Source organism: Eptesicus fuscus, chromosome 2, assembly GCF_027574615.1.
Source record: "Eptesicus fuscus isolate TK198812 chromosome 2, DD_ASM_mEF_20220401, whole genome shotgun sequence".
Taxonomy (NCBI): Eukaryota; Metazoa; Chordata; class Mammalia; order Chiroptera; family Vespertilionidae; genus Eptesicus; species Eptesicus fuscus.
Window position 1 is genome coordinate 8906798 of NC_072474.1, and position 15714 is coordinate 8922511.

Below are 15714 nucleotides of genomic sequence, written 5' to 3' on the forward strand. Positions count from 1 at the left end.
CACATTATACAGCTGTTTAAAAATCTTTCTTTAGCACAGTATGGAGTTTCCTCAAAAAAACTAAAAATGGAACTCCCATTTGACCCAGTGATCCCACTTCTAGGAATATATCCCAAGAAACTAGAAACACCAATCAGAAAGGATATATGCACCCCTATGATCATAGCAGCACAATTTGCCATAGCTAATATTTGGAAACAGCCTAAGTGCCCATCAGCAGATGAGTAGATTTAAAAAAACTGTAGTACATCTACACAATGGAATACTACGCAGCGGTAACAAAGAAGGAATTCTCACCATTTGCAACAGCATGGATGGAACTGGAGAGCATTATGCTAAGTGAAATAAGCCAGTCAGAGAAAGATAAATACCACCATGATCTCACTCATTTGTGGAATATAATGAAAAAACATAAACTGATGAACAAAAACAGATCCAGAGACAGAGAAGCATCAATCAGACCGTCAAACCTCAGAGGGAAGGTAGGGGAGGGTGGGGGTAAGGGGGAGAGATCAACCAAAGGACTTGTATGCATGCATATAAGCCTAACCAGTGGACACAGGGGGGGTGAGGGCATGAGTGAGGGGAGGGTGGGGGGACAGTGGGAGGGTGAGGACATTTATGTAATACCTACCTATCTAATAATAGACAAATATGCAAATTGATCATACCTCCAACACACCCACAAGCCACACCCACCATCCAATCAGAGCGAGTATGCAAATTAACCCAAACCAAGATGGCTACAGCCACAGAGAGCAAGGTTTCCTAGGTAACAGAGGAAGCCAAGCTTTCTGCCTGCCCTTGCCAGGCCTAAGCCTCCACTCAAGCTACAAAGTTTCAATTATAGAAGGTAAACAAATTCAAACAAATGGCGGCAGAATGGAGCTTGAGAGAGCAGGCCAGGGTTGCCACCAGCAACAGGGGAAGCAAAGCTTTCCGCACACCCTGGCCGGGCCCACCCGCTTAAGGCAACAAAGTTTCAATTATAACCCCAACACAAATGGCTACCGGCCGCCTCGGAGGGAGCCCCAGGCTTGGCTCCGCTCCAGGCTACAAAGTTTCAATTGTAGAAGGAAAATAAATTCCAGATACCAGGGCCTCCGCTTGCGTCGCCAGGGGGCGTGGCCAGCCTGCAAACCACCACAGGCCCCTCGCTCAGGCCGCCCCACACCCCAAGGGAACCCCCACCTGATCCGGGACGCCCTTCAGGGCAAACCAGCTGGCCCCCACCCCTGTACCAGGCCTCTATCCTATCTAATAAAAGAGTAATATGCAGATTGATCATCACTGCAACACACAATATAGCTGCCCCCATGTGGTCAAAGATCCTGCCCCCATGTGGACACAAGATGGCCACCACAAGATGGCCAGCAGGAGAGGGCAGTTGGGAGGCACCCGGCCTGCAAGGGAGGGCAGTTGGGAGGCACCCTGCCTGCAAGGGAGGGCAGTTGAGAGGGACCAGGCCTGCAAGGGAGGGCAGTTGGAGGTGATCAACCCTGCAGGAGAGGGCAGTTAGGGGTGACCAGGCCGGCAGAGGAGGGAAGTTGGGGGCAAACAGGCTGGCAGCAGAGTGGTTAAGGGGTGATCAGGCTGTCAGGCAGAAGTGGTTAGGGGCAATCAGGAAGGCAGGCAGGCAAGAGTTGGGAGCCAGCAGTCCTGGATTGTGAGAGGGATGTCCGACTGCCCGTTTAGATGTAGGGCCTAAACGGGATTGGGCCTAAACGGGCAGTCGGACATCCCTCAAGGGGTCCCATATTGGAGAGGGTACAGGCTGGGCTGAGGGACAACCTCCCTCCGTGCACGAATTTCGTGCACCGGGCCTCTAGTAATCAATAAAGAAAAAAAAAGAAAAAAGCTTTCTTTACATCCTTATTCTTTATTAATATCTGTGAGAAATGCATTGCACTGTGACATCATGACACTACAATGTCACTAGGTGATACCCGTTTTTTGATGTCATGACAATTACAAAGTCACTAGGCAATACAAATTTTTCAACTCCATTATGATCTAACTAGAGGCCCAGTGCACGAAATTCGTGCATGGAGGGAGGGGGGTGTTCCTCAGCCCAGCCTGTACCCTCTCCAATCTGGGACCCCTCGAGGAATGTCCGACTGCCGGGATCGGGCCTAAACAGGCAGTTGGACATCCCTCTCACAATCCAGGACTGCTGGCTCCCAACTGCTTGCCTGATTGCCCCTAACCGCTTCTGCCTGCCAGCCTGATCACCCCCTAACCCAGGGGTCCTCAAACTTTTTAAACAGGGGGCCAGTTCAGTGTCCCTCAGACCGTTGGAGGGCCAGACTATAGTTTAAAAAAAACTATGAACAAATTCCTATGCACACTGCACATATCTAATTTTGAAGTAAAAAAACAAAACGGCAAAAACACCCGCATGTGGCCCGTGGGCCGTAGTTTGAGGATGCCTGCCCTAACCACGCCGCTGCCAGCCTGATTGATGCCTAACTGCTCCCCTGCCAGCCTGTTTGCCCCCAACTTCCCTTCTCTGCCAGCCTGGTCACTCCTAACTGCCCTCCCCTGCAGGGTTGATTGCCTCCAACTGCCCTCCCTTGCAGGCCTGGTGCCTCCCAACTGCCCTCCGCTGCTGGCCATCTTGTGGTGGCCATCTTGTGTCCACATGGAGGCAGGATCTTTGACCACATGGGGGCAGCCATATTGTGTGTTGGAGTGATGGTCAATCTGCATATTACTCTTTTATTAGATAGGATAGTGGTCTGGTGCAGGGGTGGGGGCCAGCTGGTTTGCCCTGAAGGGTGTCCCGGATCAGGTGGGGGTTCCCTTGGGGTGTGGGGCGGCCTGAGTGAAGAGCCTGTGGTGGTTTGCAGGCAGGCCATGCCCCCTGGCAACGCAAGCGGAGGCCCTGGTATCTGGAATTTATTTTCCTTCTACAATTGAAACTTTGTAGCCTGGAGCGGAGCCAAGCCTCCTGCTCGCTCCGTGGCCGGCAGCCATTTCTGTTGGGGTTAATTCACCTTCTATAATTGAAACTTTGTAGCCTGGAGTGGAGGCCTAGGCCAGCCAGGGCAGGTGGAAAGCTTGGCTTCCTCCATTGCCTGGGAAACCTTGCTCTCTCTGGCTGTAGCCATCTTGGTTGGGTTTATTTGCATATCTGCTCCTGATTGGCTGGTGGGTGTGGCTGGTGGGTGTAGCGGAGTTATGGTCATTTTGCATATTACTCTTTTATTAGGTAGGATGGGACCATCTGCATATATGCACACAGCCCATCATTAACCGAAACGTCCTTATGCAGTGCATGACTGTATATTTAAAACCTGATCTTCTCCCTTAAATCTGCTTAATGTATAGACTTCCCCCTCTTTCCACTCTTTCAGTGGCTAGCTAAAATCCTTGGAGACATCCTTAAATCCTAGATTTCTTTCCCACACACATTAATATGTCAGTACGTCCTGTTGGTATTATCTCCATAATATATCCAGAACCTAGGCTTCTGCTGACCATTGGGGTCCAGACCTCTCTCTTGTTCTGAGTCATTGCAATAACCTCCTAACTGGTCTCCATGTTTTTCCCCTTATACTTCCATAGACTCTTCTCAAAATAGCAGCTATTACAGTCCTGTTAAAGTCAATTCCTGTGGCTCCTCTGATCATAGCATTTCCATAGCTTTCTCTCTCACTCAAAGTAAGAGACTACTAGGTCTGTAAAATGACTCCAAGGCCTTATAATCTCCTGTGCTCCCCCACTCCCTTTGTTACCCATCTGAGTATCCTCCTGGTACTAGTCTCTCCTCACTACACTTTAACTTTACAGGTCACTTTGTTCTACAAAGGCAGCCTTTTGTTTTGTTCTCTCTGCTTCCAGTGTTTTAACCTCATATTGTCATGTGGCTTACTTCAAGTCCTTCTAGGTTTTCAATGCTATTTCAGTAAGAATATCTCTATCCTATTTTTTAAAATCTTCATTGTTGAAAGTATTACAAATATCCCCTTTTGTTTGTTTGTTTTTCACATTGACCGCCTTCACCACTCTATTGTCTATGTGCATGGGCTATGCATATAAGTTCCCCGGTTAATTACTCCCCACCCACTCCCGCTTTCCCTCTGAAATTCGTTAGTTTTTTATGACTATCCTTTTTTAAATAGATATATATATATATTTATTGATTTCAGAGAGGAAGGGAGAGGGAGAGAGAGACAGAAGCATCAATGATGAGAGTCATTGATTGGCCGCCTCCTACATGATCCAGGGGAATCAAGCCCCGCAACCCAGACATGTGCCCTGACTGAGAATCAAACCGTCACCTCCTGGTTCATAGGTTGACGCTCAACCACTGAGCCACACCAGCTGGGCTTGACTATCCTTTTTTAAAGATGCTGTCTGCATGAACACACTGATATTTCTGTTCCCCCTCAACTGCATAATTTTTCTCCATAGCATCAATGACCATCTAACAAGATATTTTACTTGTTGGTTTGTCTTCTGTTTCACACTAGAAGGCAAGTTCCATGAAGGTATGGATTTGGGTTGTTTTGTTAATTGCTGAATCCTTGTATCTTTAATAGTGCCTGCCTGGCACATAGTAAACAATAAGTATATAGATATATATATATTTTTTTAATGAGTTAATGTCATGTCTTCAAAATTCTAGGTTTTTAGATAATTTTGTTTGTTTATTATTACATAGGTTATCCATATTATCTCATAAGGAAGTTTATGTTTGGCTTTCCAGAAAATTGGAAAGAGCACATTGATACTTTTCTAGAACAATTAAGGTAAAGTACTTTTTATATTTAAAAAAAAAAACAATTTTATTGAGGCATAATTTTCATTTGATAAAATGCATCCATTTTAGGTGAGCTTTTAAAAATGTATACTTATATAACCAGTATGCAGTGGTTTTAATTTCTCTTTTATGGAAAATAAAACCTTGGACATTTCAAGGAGTCATCCTTATTCTACCCTTTAAGAGTCAAATAGCTGTTAAACAAGAGTCTGAAGTTCGTGGTCCTTTTTTCTTTCATTCATTCCCTCTGTTGGCACTGGGGAAAACAAGGGAGAATTTGGTTAATTCTTGCCCTTAAGGAACTCATAGGGGATGGAGTGATGTCAGTTAACTAGTCACAAAACAGGGGTTGATAATTTTTTTCTGTAAAGGGCCAGATAGTAAGTATTTTTATGGGCATGCTCTATTGCAACTGCTTCAACTCTTTGTAGAGGAAAAGCAACATAGTCAGTGCCTTAATGAACGTGGCTATGTTTCAGTAAACTTTATATTGTACTTGAGTTTTTTGTGGGAAAGGGGGTGGAAGCCATGAAAGCTTAAATTATGTAAGATTAAAGGTAATCTTTACTATGGTGAAGAACTTTAGCTAAGGGAATTTTATTTATTTTTTTGGTATAGTGTTAGTGTTAAAGATTAGGTTAGGGTTTGGGTTGAGTTCAAAATTATGATCAGAGTTAGCTTTAGGATTAGATATAAGGTTAGGGCTAAAAGTTAGTTATGTTTAGGATTAGTCTTTGGTTTAGGGTTAGTTTAAAAATTAGATAGGGCTAAGGTTAGTTTTAAGGTTAGGTGTAATATTTGGGATTAGGGTTAGGGTGATGGCTCGGTTTAGCGTTAAGTTTTAGAATTATAGGCTTATTGTTAGGGTTAGTTTTATAATTAGAGTAAGGTTTGTGGATAGCTTTAGGGTAAGGGTTAGGATTAGGTTTAAAATTAGGAACAATGTTAGGATTAGAGTTAAGCTTAGGGTTGGTATGTTATAGTTAGGGTTAGAGTTAGTACTATTATATTTAGGATTGAGGTTAGGTCATAGGAGAGTTTCATTTTTTTGTGGGTTTTAGTTCTTTGTTTTCACTTTTTGGGGAACCAACATTAGAGGGAATATAATGTATGTTTTTAGGGCTTGTGAAAAAAAGAAAAAGGCCAGACAAAAACAGAAAAGTAGAAGATTTGTGCCTGACATAGGAAAATCAATGAAAAATGATGCAGGAGTAAACCAAACAGATGGCCCCCAAAGAACCAGCACCATTAATGACCTTGATTGTAACCATTTGGGTATGTTTGCTCTTTTCTTCTCTATTGGTATAGTGGTATATTCTTACATGAACCCCACATTGTTTAATTGTTTACAGTGCATATAGTCTTGAGTTCTAATCTGGTCCTAAAATTTTTGAGTTTTCACTACTTGAAGAAAAACTACAAAGCAGTTAGCATTCAACTTACTTCATTAAATGTTACCTTTAAATTAATCTGATAAATATATCAATGAAAGATAATGGTTCTTTTAGTTTCCTAGACGCAAGGTATTTAGGCTGCTAACCTAACTCAAACCTGTATATTAAATATGCCTAATTTGTATCAAATTTTATTCTCGTTAATAGACAATACCAGTTTGTTTTTATGGAGGTAATGGCATGTTTATTTGAATGACCATTGCTATAAAGGTAGCTGGCAAAACTGTTCTGTGTCACCTCTTTGCCAAAACTATAATTTGCTTCACAGCCTTTTCTAGAAAATATAGATGAATAAAAAGTTAATTAGAACTGTTGCATAAATTTCTGTCGATTCTACCTTGACCTTGTAACAAAGAGCTTTACAGGATTGCTTCTACCAAAGTCATGGCACCGTATGAGTATAAGTCGCCCACTGCACCCCACTTCCCTGTGTTCATAGGGCCCTCCTTTGTAATTTTGCTTGTCCTTTCTGGTACAAAGGAATGGATAAATATGTAGATGACTGCTTGCTCAGAGCTAGCTAAAAGTCACTCTTCCAGTTTCTTCTCAACCTTTCCTCATTTTTCAAAAGTCATCCTATTTGCCTGTAAGTTTAAAATATTTGTCATTTGCTAGACCATCTTCAGTATTCTGGAGTCCTGGGGCTATAGCAACTGCTATATACTTTTTTACTCCTAAATTTAAAATTCTTAAACGTATATCTCACTTTTATCATTTATTAATCTTCTTTAGTCTTAGATCTTAAGCAGTGTTTTTCATAAATGTTTGAATTGTGAATGTTACTGGTGAAGTGTTTGAAGATACAAATGTAAAATGCTAAAGTTTGGTAAACTATTTTACATGCCCTTGTGTCTATAATAAAATAATTCAGCAAATATTTTTAAAGCACTTTCCATGAACCTTGATCTTTGTTAGCTGTTAGCAACTTAGAAATGAATAAGATGAGATGATGCCTCCCCTTTGGGAAGCTCAGGTTAGGGACAATATTAGTGGATTTTTTTTAGGTATATCATTTTTCTAGTGTGATTTATTAAAACTTTGTTTTGTGAAAATGTTAAGACATTGTGTGTCCTCATATTACATAAGTTATTTTGAGTGGTGTTGGTTAGTGCTGTCTTTTTTTTTATGAGAAAACCACTGAAATAAAACAAAACCACGTCTAACATTAAACAACTAAAGGTATGCAAAGGCGCTAATCAGGGATAATATAAGATGATGTGATTGTGTGTGTGGTTTACCTAAAATGTGGTTTTGCATATTTAGTGCTATAATTTATATGTCATAGTATTGTATTAAAATACTTAATGTCTGTTATACTTAACCAGAATATATTATAGGTGATCTATTATAATAGCCTTCTTTACCATACTGTAATAATCTCAGAGGAAGGACCATCCATTATGTATCTTCAAATACAGCTTCTAAAATAATAATAAAAATGTTTATAGTTTTACGAGTCCTTTTTAATTTATCTAGAATTTTAGCTCAATAACTGTTTCTTAAGCCCATATTGTATACTATATAATTTGGTTTTGCTTATAATTTTAATTAGCATGGATTTAGTTATACATTGGTATACATAAATTAATTGAAACATAAGAATTCAATATACATGAAGAAATATAAGGGAAATAGAGTTATTCACTTCCTGTTTAGTTAGTACAGAGTTTGGATGAAAAGGAATTTTTATTTACAAAATGGTTTAATGTTTCCCTTTTGGTTTAGATGTGGCAAAGGAGATTCAAAACATAATAAGGAATAATATGACAGTCCATTTTTTCTTTCTTTTTTTTAAGAGAATAAAAGTGATTTGAACAAAATATGGCCCTATGCAGAGTGATTCTGTCCAACTAAAATTGCTTTATGTCATAATCAAATTTAACAGATATTTGTGACATTGGATTAGGCTTTTTCAAAGTGAGTTCTTAATGGGGAAGAGCAGTTTAACTTTTATATAATCATTTATCTAAATCTCCATCTTTGTACTCATAGAACTGAAGAAGAGTAAACACAGTACATTGCCAGGAGCTATAGAATTAAACATTTGCCAGAGTAATCTTCAAAATAAACCACCATTAAGCTTCCCAGATGACCAAATAAAGAATACTGTTCAAAATGGGGGAGAATATGACTTACCTAATCAGGTAAGCTTTTACTGAATACTGTACAGTGGTGGTATGATACTACTGAAAAGGTTCGAGACCAAATGAGAAATCATGCATTCTCTTTGTTAAGTATTGCTTTTTATTAGTTTAGACATAGTAGGTAAATGTCTTGATATTTATTTTCCTAGTGTCTCACTGGAAAAGTGCAGGCAAGAATAACAAAGTTTTTAGCTATAGAGTAAGGTTTAAATAAGAGAGAGAGAGAGAGAGAGAGAGAGAGATTGTGTGCAAGCATGCACATGCACATTTTAAATGATAGTACTAAATCAGTAAAGAAGATGTGAGAATGTGGGTTACCCACGTGGTGCTTCCAAAGCTTAAGCTTTGAATACCTCTGCTAATGAAATTTCTATAAGCTGTAAGTACCTAGAAATTTGTGTGCTTGATTCATATTGTGAAAATGCTTGCAGTCATGTTTACAGGTAGTATTTGTTATAGTAAAAAGTTATCTTTTGATTTTAAAGGAATTGATTGGAAAAAGGGAATATAAGAAGTTATCTTCAAAGAAACTCAAAAATTGTGAAAGCATAAGTAAAAAGATAATTAAAAGTCAGAAGCAAGGTAATATATCCTTATTATTGTTTTATTTTGTAACTAGAGGCCCGTTGCACAAATTCATGCACGGGTGGGGTTCTGGCCGCCCCACTCCAGTCGGGGCCCATCGGGCCGAGTTGTCCGGGGAGAAGAGACATGGGAGGTTGGCCAGCCGGGCCCGCCCCTGGTCGAACTCCCGGTCAAGGGGACAATTTGCATATTATCCTTTTATTATATAGGATAAGTAGAAATTTAGTATTTGAAATATTTTAACATAATAAAAGTGATTTCATAAATTTCCACATCTAAAATGGTAGACTGTTTTAATGCTTATTAAATATTCGTTATCTTTTTATAGAAGATGATTTACAAAATGAAATAATTCATTGCTTTAAATATAGATTCAATTATAGGTTTGCTTTCTTTAATCTAGGTAGCTTTAAATAATTTTTAAAATCACGAAATATATATTATTTAAATATGTTTCTAGTAATGTTTAAAGACAATCTTTTTATTATTAAATTGTTAATAAGCCATAATTTAGTTTTATGTAAGTGTGGATTTTTCAAAATGATTTCATTGAAATCCTGCATACCTGAATATATAGAACCTTTTCTCTATGCATTAGGGAGTTTAAAACTTAATGTTTAATTGAATCTATCAGCTTAATAGCATTTTTTTTCTATTTTATTGCTTATAAGTGAAAAATGAAAGTGGAGAACATTTATAAGTGTGTAAAAAAGTAGACTGAAGAGCAATAATACTACTTACCAAGTTTATATGACTTAAAGGTATCCAGAATAGGCTGGATCTTTATTCAGGTTATTTAATGAAATCAATAAAAAATATTTTGCTCAAAATTAGAAAGTTTAAAATTTTTAAATTGCCAGTTGAACATTTGAATCACATTTGTAATAAGGAATTAGAAGAAAACACTTAGCTCATAATGTGAAAATATATAATTCCATTGAGAAGTGTTGTGGAAACTTCCTTGATTTTGATTAGTACCATTTCATGAATTATAATTTAGAAACTTCTTTTCTTTTTGTCATTCATCTTTTAAATGTCACATAATATGTGTAGGTTGTTGGCAGTATGTCACTGTGATGATTGGTGTGATAATTTACAGTTTATATCTATTTCTAATTATAGCTGGGTAGTTTAAAGTTAGAAACTAAATTAGTTTAGCTTCTGGTTTCTTAAGTTTTAGAGTTGAGAATTTCATATGATTTGTTTTCTTTAAGTAGTGACATGGTATAATAAAAACTCTCAATTCTGTTTTGGTTGTTTTCCCATGATGATTCATAGAGTTTTTGGGGAGTCAGCAAAAGATTGCCTTGATGGCTACCATTAGGGATGAATGAGAATGAGGCCGTGCAAATGGAGTTCCATGTTCTTCTAATTCCCTTCTTCAGTAATATACCTTCTATTTCATATGTTACATACCTAGTAAGGTTTTAGCAACCCAACAAATATTTATTTAGCATCTACTACATATGTGACTGAACTAACTCCAGTAAAATGAAGATAATTCACAAATGAAGACAAAATTATTAAGTATACTTTCAGACTAGTTCCGTGGTGGCAAACTGCGGCTCGCGAGCCACATGCGGATCTTTGGCCCCTTGAGTGTGGCTCTTCCACAAAATACCACGGCCTGGGCGAGTCTATTTTGAAGAAGTGGCGTTAGAAGAAGTTTAAGTTTAAAAAATTTGACTCTCAAAAGAAATTTCAATCGTTGTACTGTTGATATTTGGCTCTGTTGACTAATGAGTTTGCTGACCACTGGACTAGTTGAAAGATAAGACAAGTGTAATTATATGCAGGGCACATTGCCAAACATGGCATTATTTTAAAATATTCTGGAAATTTGAAAGAGCTTTCATTCAGTTGAGGAAATCAGGACAAAGTTTGTAGACTAGGTAGGCTGGAGTATAAGATTGAATCAGGTAGTGATTTAGTTTGTAAATAAGTGAAAGAAATTTTCCAAGTAGAGAAAATTTGAGAAACATTGATCTCATAAACATAGAATATGGTTCAGACATGAATGCAGCAAGTGAGCTGTATTAAAGGCCAGGTAGAGGAGCTTATATGCACACTAAGTATACCATGAGAAGTCCTGGACAAATTGGTATTAAAAAATAGTATGGTTGCAAATGATGAGAATTCTTTCTTTTTTATGGCAGCATAGTAAAAAAGAAAGAATTCTAATCATTTGCAGCAACCTGGATGGAATTGGAGAACATTATGCTAAGTGAAATAAGCCAGTCAATGAAAGAAAAATACCACATGATCTCACTCATTTAGGGATAGTAAAGAACATTATAAAGTGATGAACAAAAAGATAGATACAGAGACAGTAAAGCATCAAACAGACTTTCAAATTACAGGGGGAAAGTTAGGGAGAGGTGAGGGAGTTAGGAAATCAAACGAAGGACTTGTATGCATGCATATAAGCATAAACAATGGACGCAAAACTCTGGGGGGTGAGGGCATGTATGGGTGTAGGGTGGGGGGGGGTAATGGTAAGATATGTACATATATAATACCTCAATAAAAAAAAAACAACACACACACACACAAAAAAAAATAGTATGGTTACAATTGAAGGGACAGTGATCTAAACAGACTGGTGTTTCAGCAAGATTAATATGATAGTGGAGTTTGTGGTGGGAAAAAATATATTTTACTTGTGAAAACAGTTTTTTAAATTTTGTTTGTAGCTAATTTGAGATTTTGATCTTTGGTTTTATCTTATGAAATTAAAGAGCAAACCGAAGAATCGAAGGTATCCATTGATATTATCATCTCAGGGAAATCACCTTTCTCAGACGAAGAAAGAAAATATGTGGCTACTAATCAGAAGGAAGCCTATGTTGTGGTAACACCACTTAAATCTAAAAATGTGATAGAGCAAAAATGCATGAAGTATAATGTGTCCTCTGGTGCCGTTAAAGCAGTAACAGATTTTATAGTGCCAAAGCATCAAAAAGAAAGTGAATCAGACTTAAATGAAACTACATGTCCAATTAGTAAGCCCAGAAAGACTTTCAAAGATACATTTGAGTGTGACGTGGATCATACAAGCATAAACAAGGAAGATTGCATTGAACGTGATATACTCACTGTCAACCAGAAAATAAAAATACCTAGTTCTAACAAGAAACAAACGGTCACCTCTGACTTTAAGAACAATACAAAGTTGTTATCAACATCGAAGAAAATTGAAAAAATTCAAGTAACAAATCAAGATTTGTCTGCTGACAAGAGTGAAACGGAAAAGAAAATTAGAACAAAAGCTGGGGATATTAAGAAAACCACAGCAAGAAATACCAAAGAAACAGTAGTCCACCAGAGAAAAAGCAGAAGGAACATCACTGGAAAAATCTCAGTGACCTCTGAATCTGAAACTGAAGAAAGTGAAACTGAATTTCATACCCTAAAAAAGAAAGCTAGATGTTCGGCTGAAATAAATGGTCAGAAATCTGATATTATGAATGAGTTTCCAGTTACTAACAAAACGGGATCTGATAAGACGAAGAGGCATTCTTTAGAATGTTTACCCGGTTTACTTCAGGATGAAGAATGGAATGAGAAGGAATTAGAGAAGCTTCATTGGTAAGTAGTTAGATTTGACTCTGAAATATCCTGAGTGGCACAAAATAGTTGAAGACAAGAACTTCAGCCCTAGCTGGTTTGGCTCACTGGATAGAGTGTCGACCTGGGGACTGAAGGGTCCCAGGTTTGATTCCGATCAAGGGCGTGTACCTTGGTTGCAGGCACATCCCCAGTAGAGGTGTGCAGGAGGCAGCTGATCGATGTCTCTAACTCTCTATCCCTCTCCCTTCCTCTCTGTAAAAGATCAGTAAAATATTATTTTTTTAAAATAACTCCAGTGAGGGAGTGATTTAATGATTTCTAATCATTAAAATGGAATATGTCATCCAAAAGCACATAAAGAAAAATTACAATTTATACAGAGAATGGAGGGAAAATATAGATAACTGCCATCTACATTTTTTTTGTGTGGCCATCTATACAGTATACATTATGAGCTTATCATTCCCATTTAATATTGCAAACATGCACCTCCCCTTCCCACCCCCCATCTACTGAAGAAAAGTATGTGAAGGGGTGGATGTGTTGTTTGTGGTGATCACAATGTATATGTCAAATGATCATGGGTAGACTTTAAATATATATAACTTATCAGTTATACCTCAATAAAGTTGAGAATATATTTCAACATAAATGCTGCTCTCTTACAGCCTCACATTTTAAAAAATATTTTATAATTATAAAATCTTCAAACTCATATAGATTATTTAATGGTGTTCTTCCCCCCCCCCCCCCCCCATTTATTAAAATTTTTTTTAATTGATTTCTGAGAGGAAGGGAGAGAGAGAGAGATATCAATGATGAGAGAGAATCATTGATTGGCTGCCTCCTGCACGTCCCACACTGTGGAACGATATTGCAACCCAGGCACGTGCCCTGATTGGGTATCCAACTGTGACCTCCTGGTTCATAGGTTAGCACTCAACCATGGAGACATATTGGCTGGTCTTCCCTCCCTTTCCCCCCCCCCCCCCCCCCCCCCCCGATTTATAGAGAAGAAAATAGCCCCAGAAATTAGGTGATTTTTCCTAGGTTACATAACTACTGCTGCCGATAACTGGATTTGGCTACATGGACTTGACAAGCAATATCAGTAGCCTAGTAGTATTAGAAGCCAGATCATAGTTGAGCAATGAAGAGTGAATGGGATAATAAAGACAACTTAGAGGGACAGCACAAGAAGTTTGGCAATGGTGGGAATAGAAAAGCATAGAGTGTGAAGAGAAGGGAATACGTGTGTTTGGTTGCTTGCTTAGTTTGTAATGTAACTCATTGCCAGAGTATGGTGGTTTGCTGATGGAAGTCATCTAATAGAAAGAAAGGAAGATAAAAAAGAGAAGGATAACTTAGAAACAGCACATTCCGTGTTCTACTCCTTTTTGCACCCTCAAACCTTATAACATTTGGAATTTATTTTCAAATCTGCCTTCTTGAAATATTCTTCTAAAGGCATCTCTGTGCCACTATATTTTTCCATTTTCAGTTGCCTAAATGTACCTTCTCTTTCTTCAGACACAGAAGGTAATCTTCATTCTTATTCTCCAGTTTTTGGGTTGGGTGCTTTCTTGCTTCTCAATGATCCTTTTTTTCCAGTGTTCTAACTTCTTTCTATGTACAGGGACTTCCAAATTTGTATCTTTGGTCCTGAATTCTTATATTTAGATTTGTATTTTCCTTTGCCTACTGAAAATCTCTACATAAGTCTCACCTACATCTCTAAATATATAAAAAATCAGACTTATTTCCCCTGCCTGTACACTGCCTGACATTCCTATTTCTGAAAATGTAATTCTTTCAGTCAACTAAGTTTAAACTTTTTATTCTTATTGATTCTTTTAAATTTTGACTATTTCCCAAGGAGCTATAGATCTTTGCATAGGGTCATTTTCCATTGCACCCTTTTTCTTGAGTCTACTCTTTTTCAGATTTTTAATGCCTTTTACCTGAACTATGGAGTAGCCTTATATTTAGACTTCATTCTTTTCATATATGTAATCTGTTTTATACATCTCAACATTAGTCTGATTGTATAATTGTGGTTCTAACAGATCAGAAACTTTGATTGCATTCTTACTAATCTTCAAATTATATAGATTCTTCTGCCTTGCATTGTCAGCATATAATAATTGACCTCAGTTATTATTTCCAGCTGTATTCTCCAATCATTTACTTATAATAAAGGTTTTCAACCTTTGCTGTATATTTCTATCATCTAAGGAGATTTTTTAATGCTTGATCTGCAGTTCCCAGTGAGATGGAGTAAGCACACTCCACTCTAGCTTCTACTGCACAGTTATAAAAACAAGACAATGTATACAGCAGCTTTTTGTTGACTCAGAAAGGTAAATAGTAGCAGGCCAATTGAGGAAGACTAAAATTTAAGTACTACCAAACTGGTTGTGAATTTCTAGTTTTTCCTCTGGTATCACCCAAGCTAAACTCAAGGCTAACTAAACAGGAAGTGAGCACTAGGTCATGACAGAGTTAAGAGAAGCCCTCCAGTTCTGACTTGAGCAGGAAAAGGGACTACTAACGCTCAGAACATTAGAGGAAATGCTCCAGTTCTCTTTTTCTCCCTCCTCATATCCCAGTTCCATGCTGTCCTGCAGGGATGAAAATCAGTGCAGCAAGTGGGGCCCATATATACCTAAACTCTGAAAGTGGGGAGCCTTCCTCTCCAATAAGAGAAGTAGCACTCTCAAGAGGGTGGGCTGTTGTGTTTTTCTCATTCTGTCCTTGGTTGTTTCTGGAGAAAGATGCAATTGTAACTTTGCAGCAAAGCCAGGTAACTAAAGCCCCAGATTTCTGCCAGAGAAACAAAAAGAGGAATCCAAAATTGCAGAGAGGAAGAAGCTAACTAAAAACTTGATAAAGCTGTTTATGAACTTTTGGGCTCACCCCTGATTAATCAAGAGTGGCTATACTGCCCTAACCGGTTTGGCTCAGTGGATAGAACATCGGCCTGCGGACTGAGGGGTCCCAGGTTCGATTCCGGTCAAGGGCATATACCTTGGTTGCGGGCACATCCCCAGTAGGAGGTGTGCAGGAGGCAGCTGATCCATGTTTCTCTCCCATCAATGTTTCTAACTCTCCATTCCTCTCCCTTCCTCTCTGTAGAAAATCAATAGAATGTAAGAAAAAAAAAAAAAAAAAGAGTGGCTATACTAATACCTGTGAA

At 38.4% G+C, this 15714-nt stretch overlaps 1 protein-coding gene across 1 annotated transcript in view; it reads left to right on the plus strand.

Moving 5' to 3' along the window:
* MIS18BP1 (MIS18 binding protein 1) overlaps positions 1-15714 on the plus strand; it is a 53903-nt gene that overhangs the window by 17505 nt on the left and 20684 nt on the right. The window contains exons 6-10 of the mRNA XM_054725431.1: positions 4667-4754; positions 5886-6040; positions 8212-8363; positions 8849-8945; positions 11687-12536. Of these exons, the coding sequence (XP_054581406.1) occupies positions 4667-4754; positions 5886-6040; positions 8212-8363; positions 8849-8945; positions 11687-12536 (1342 nt within the window). The remainder of the gene's footprint in view (positions 1-4666; positions 4755-5885; positions 6041-8211; positions 8364-8848; positions 8946-11686; positions 12537-15714) is intronic.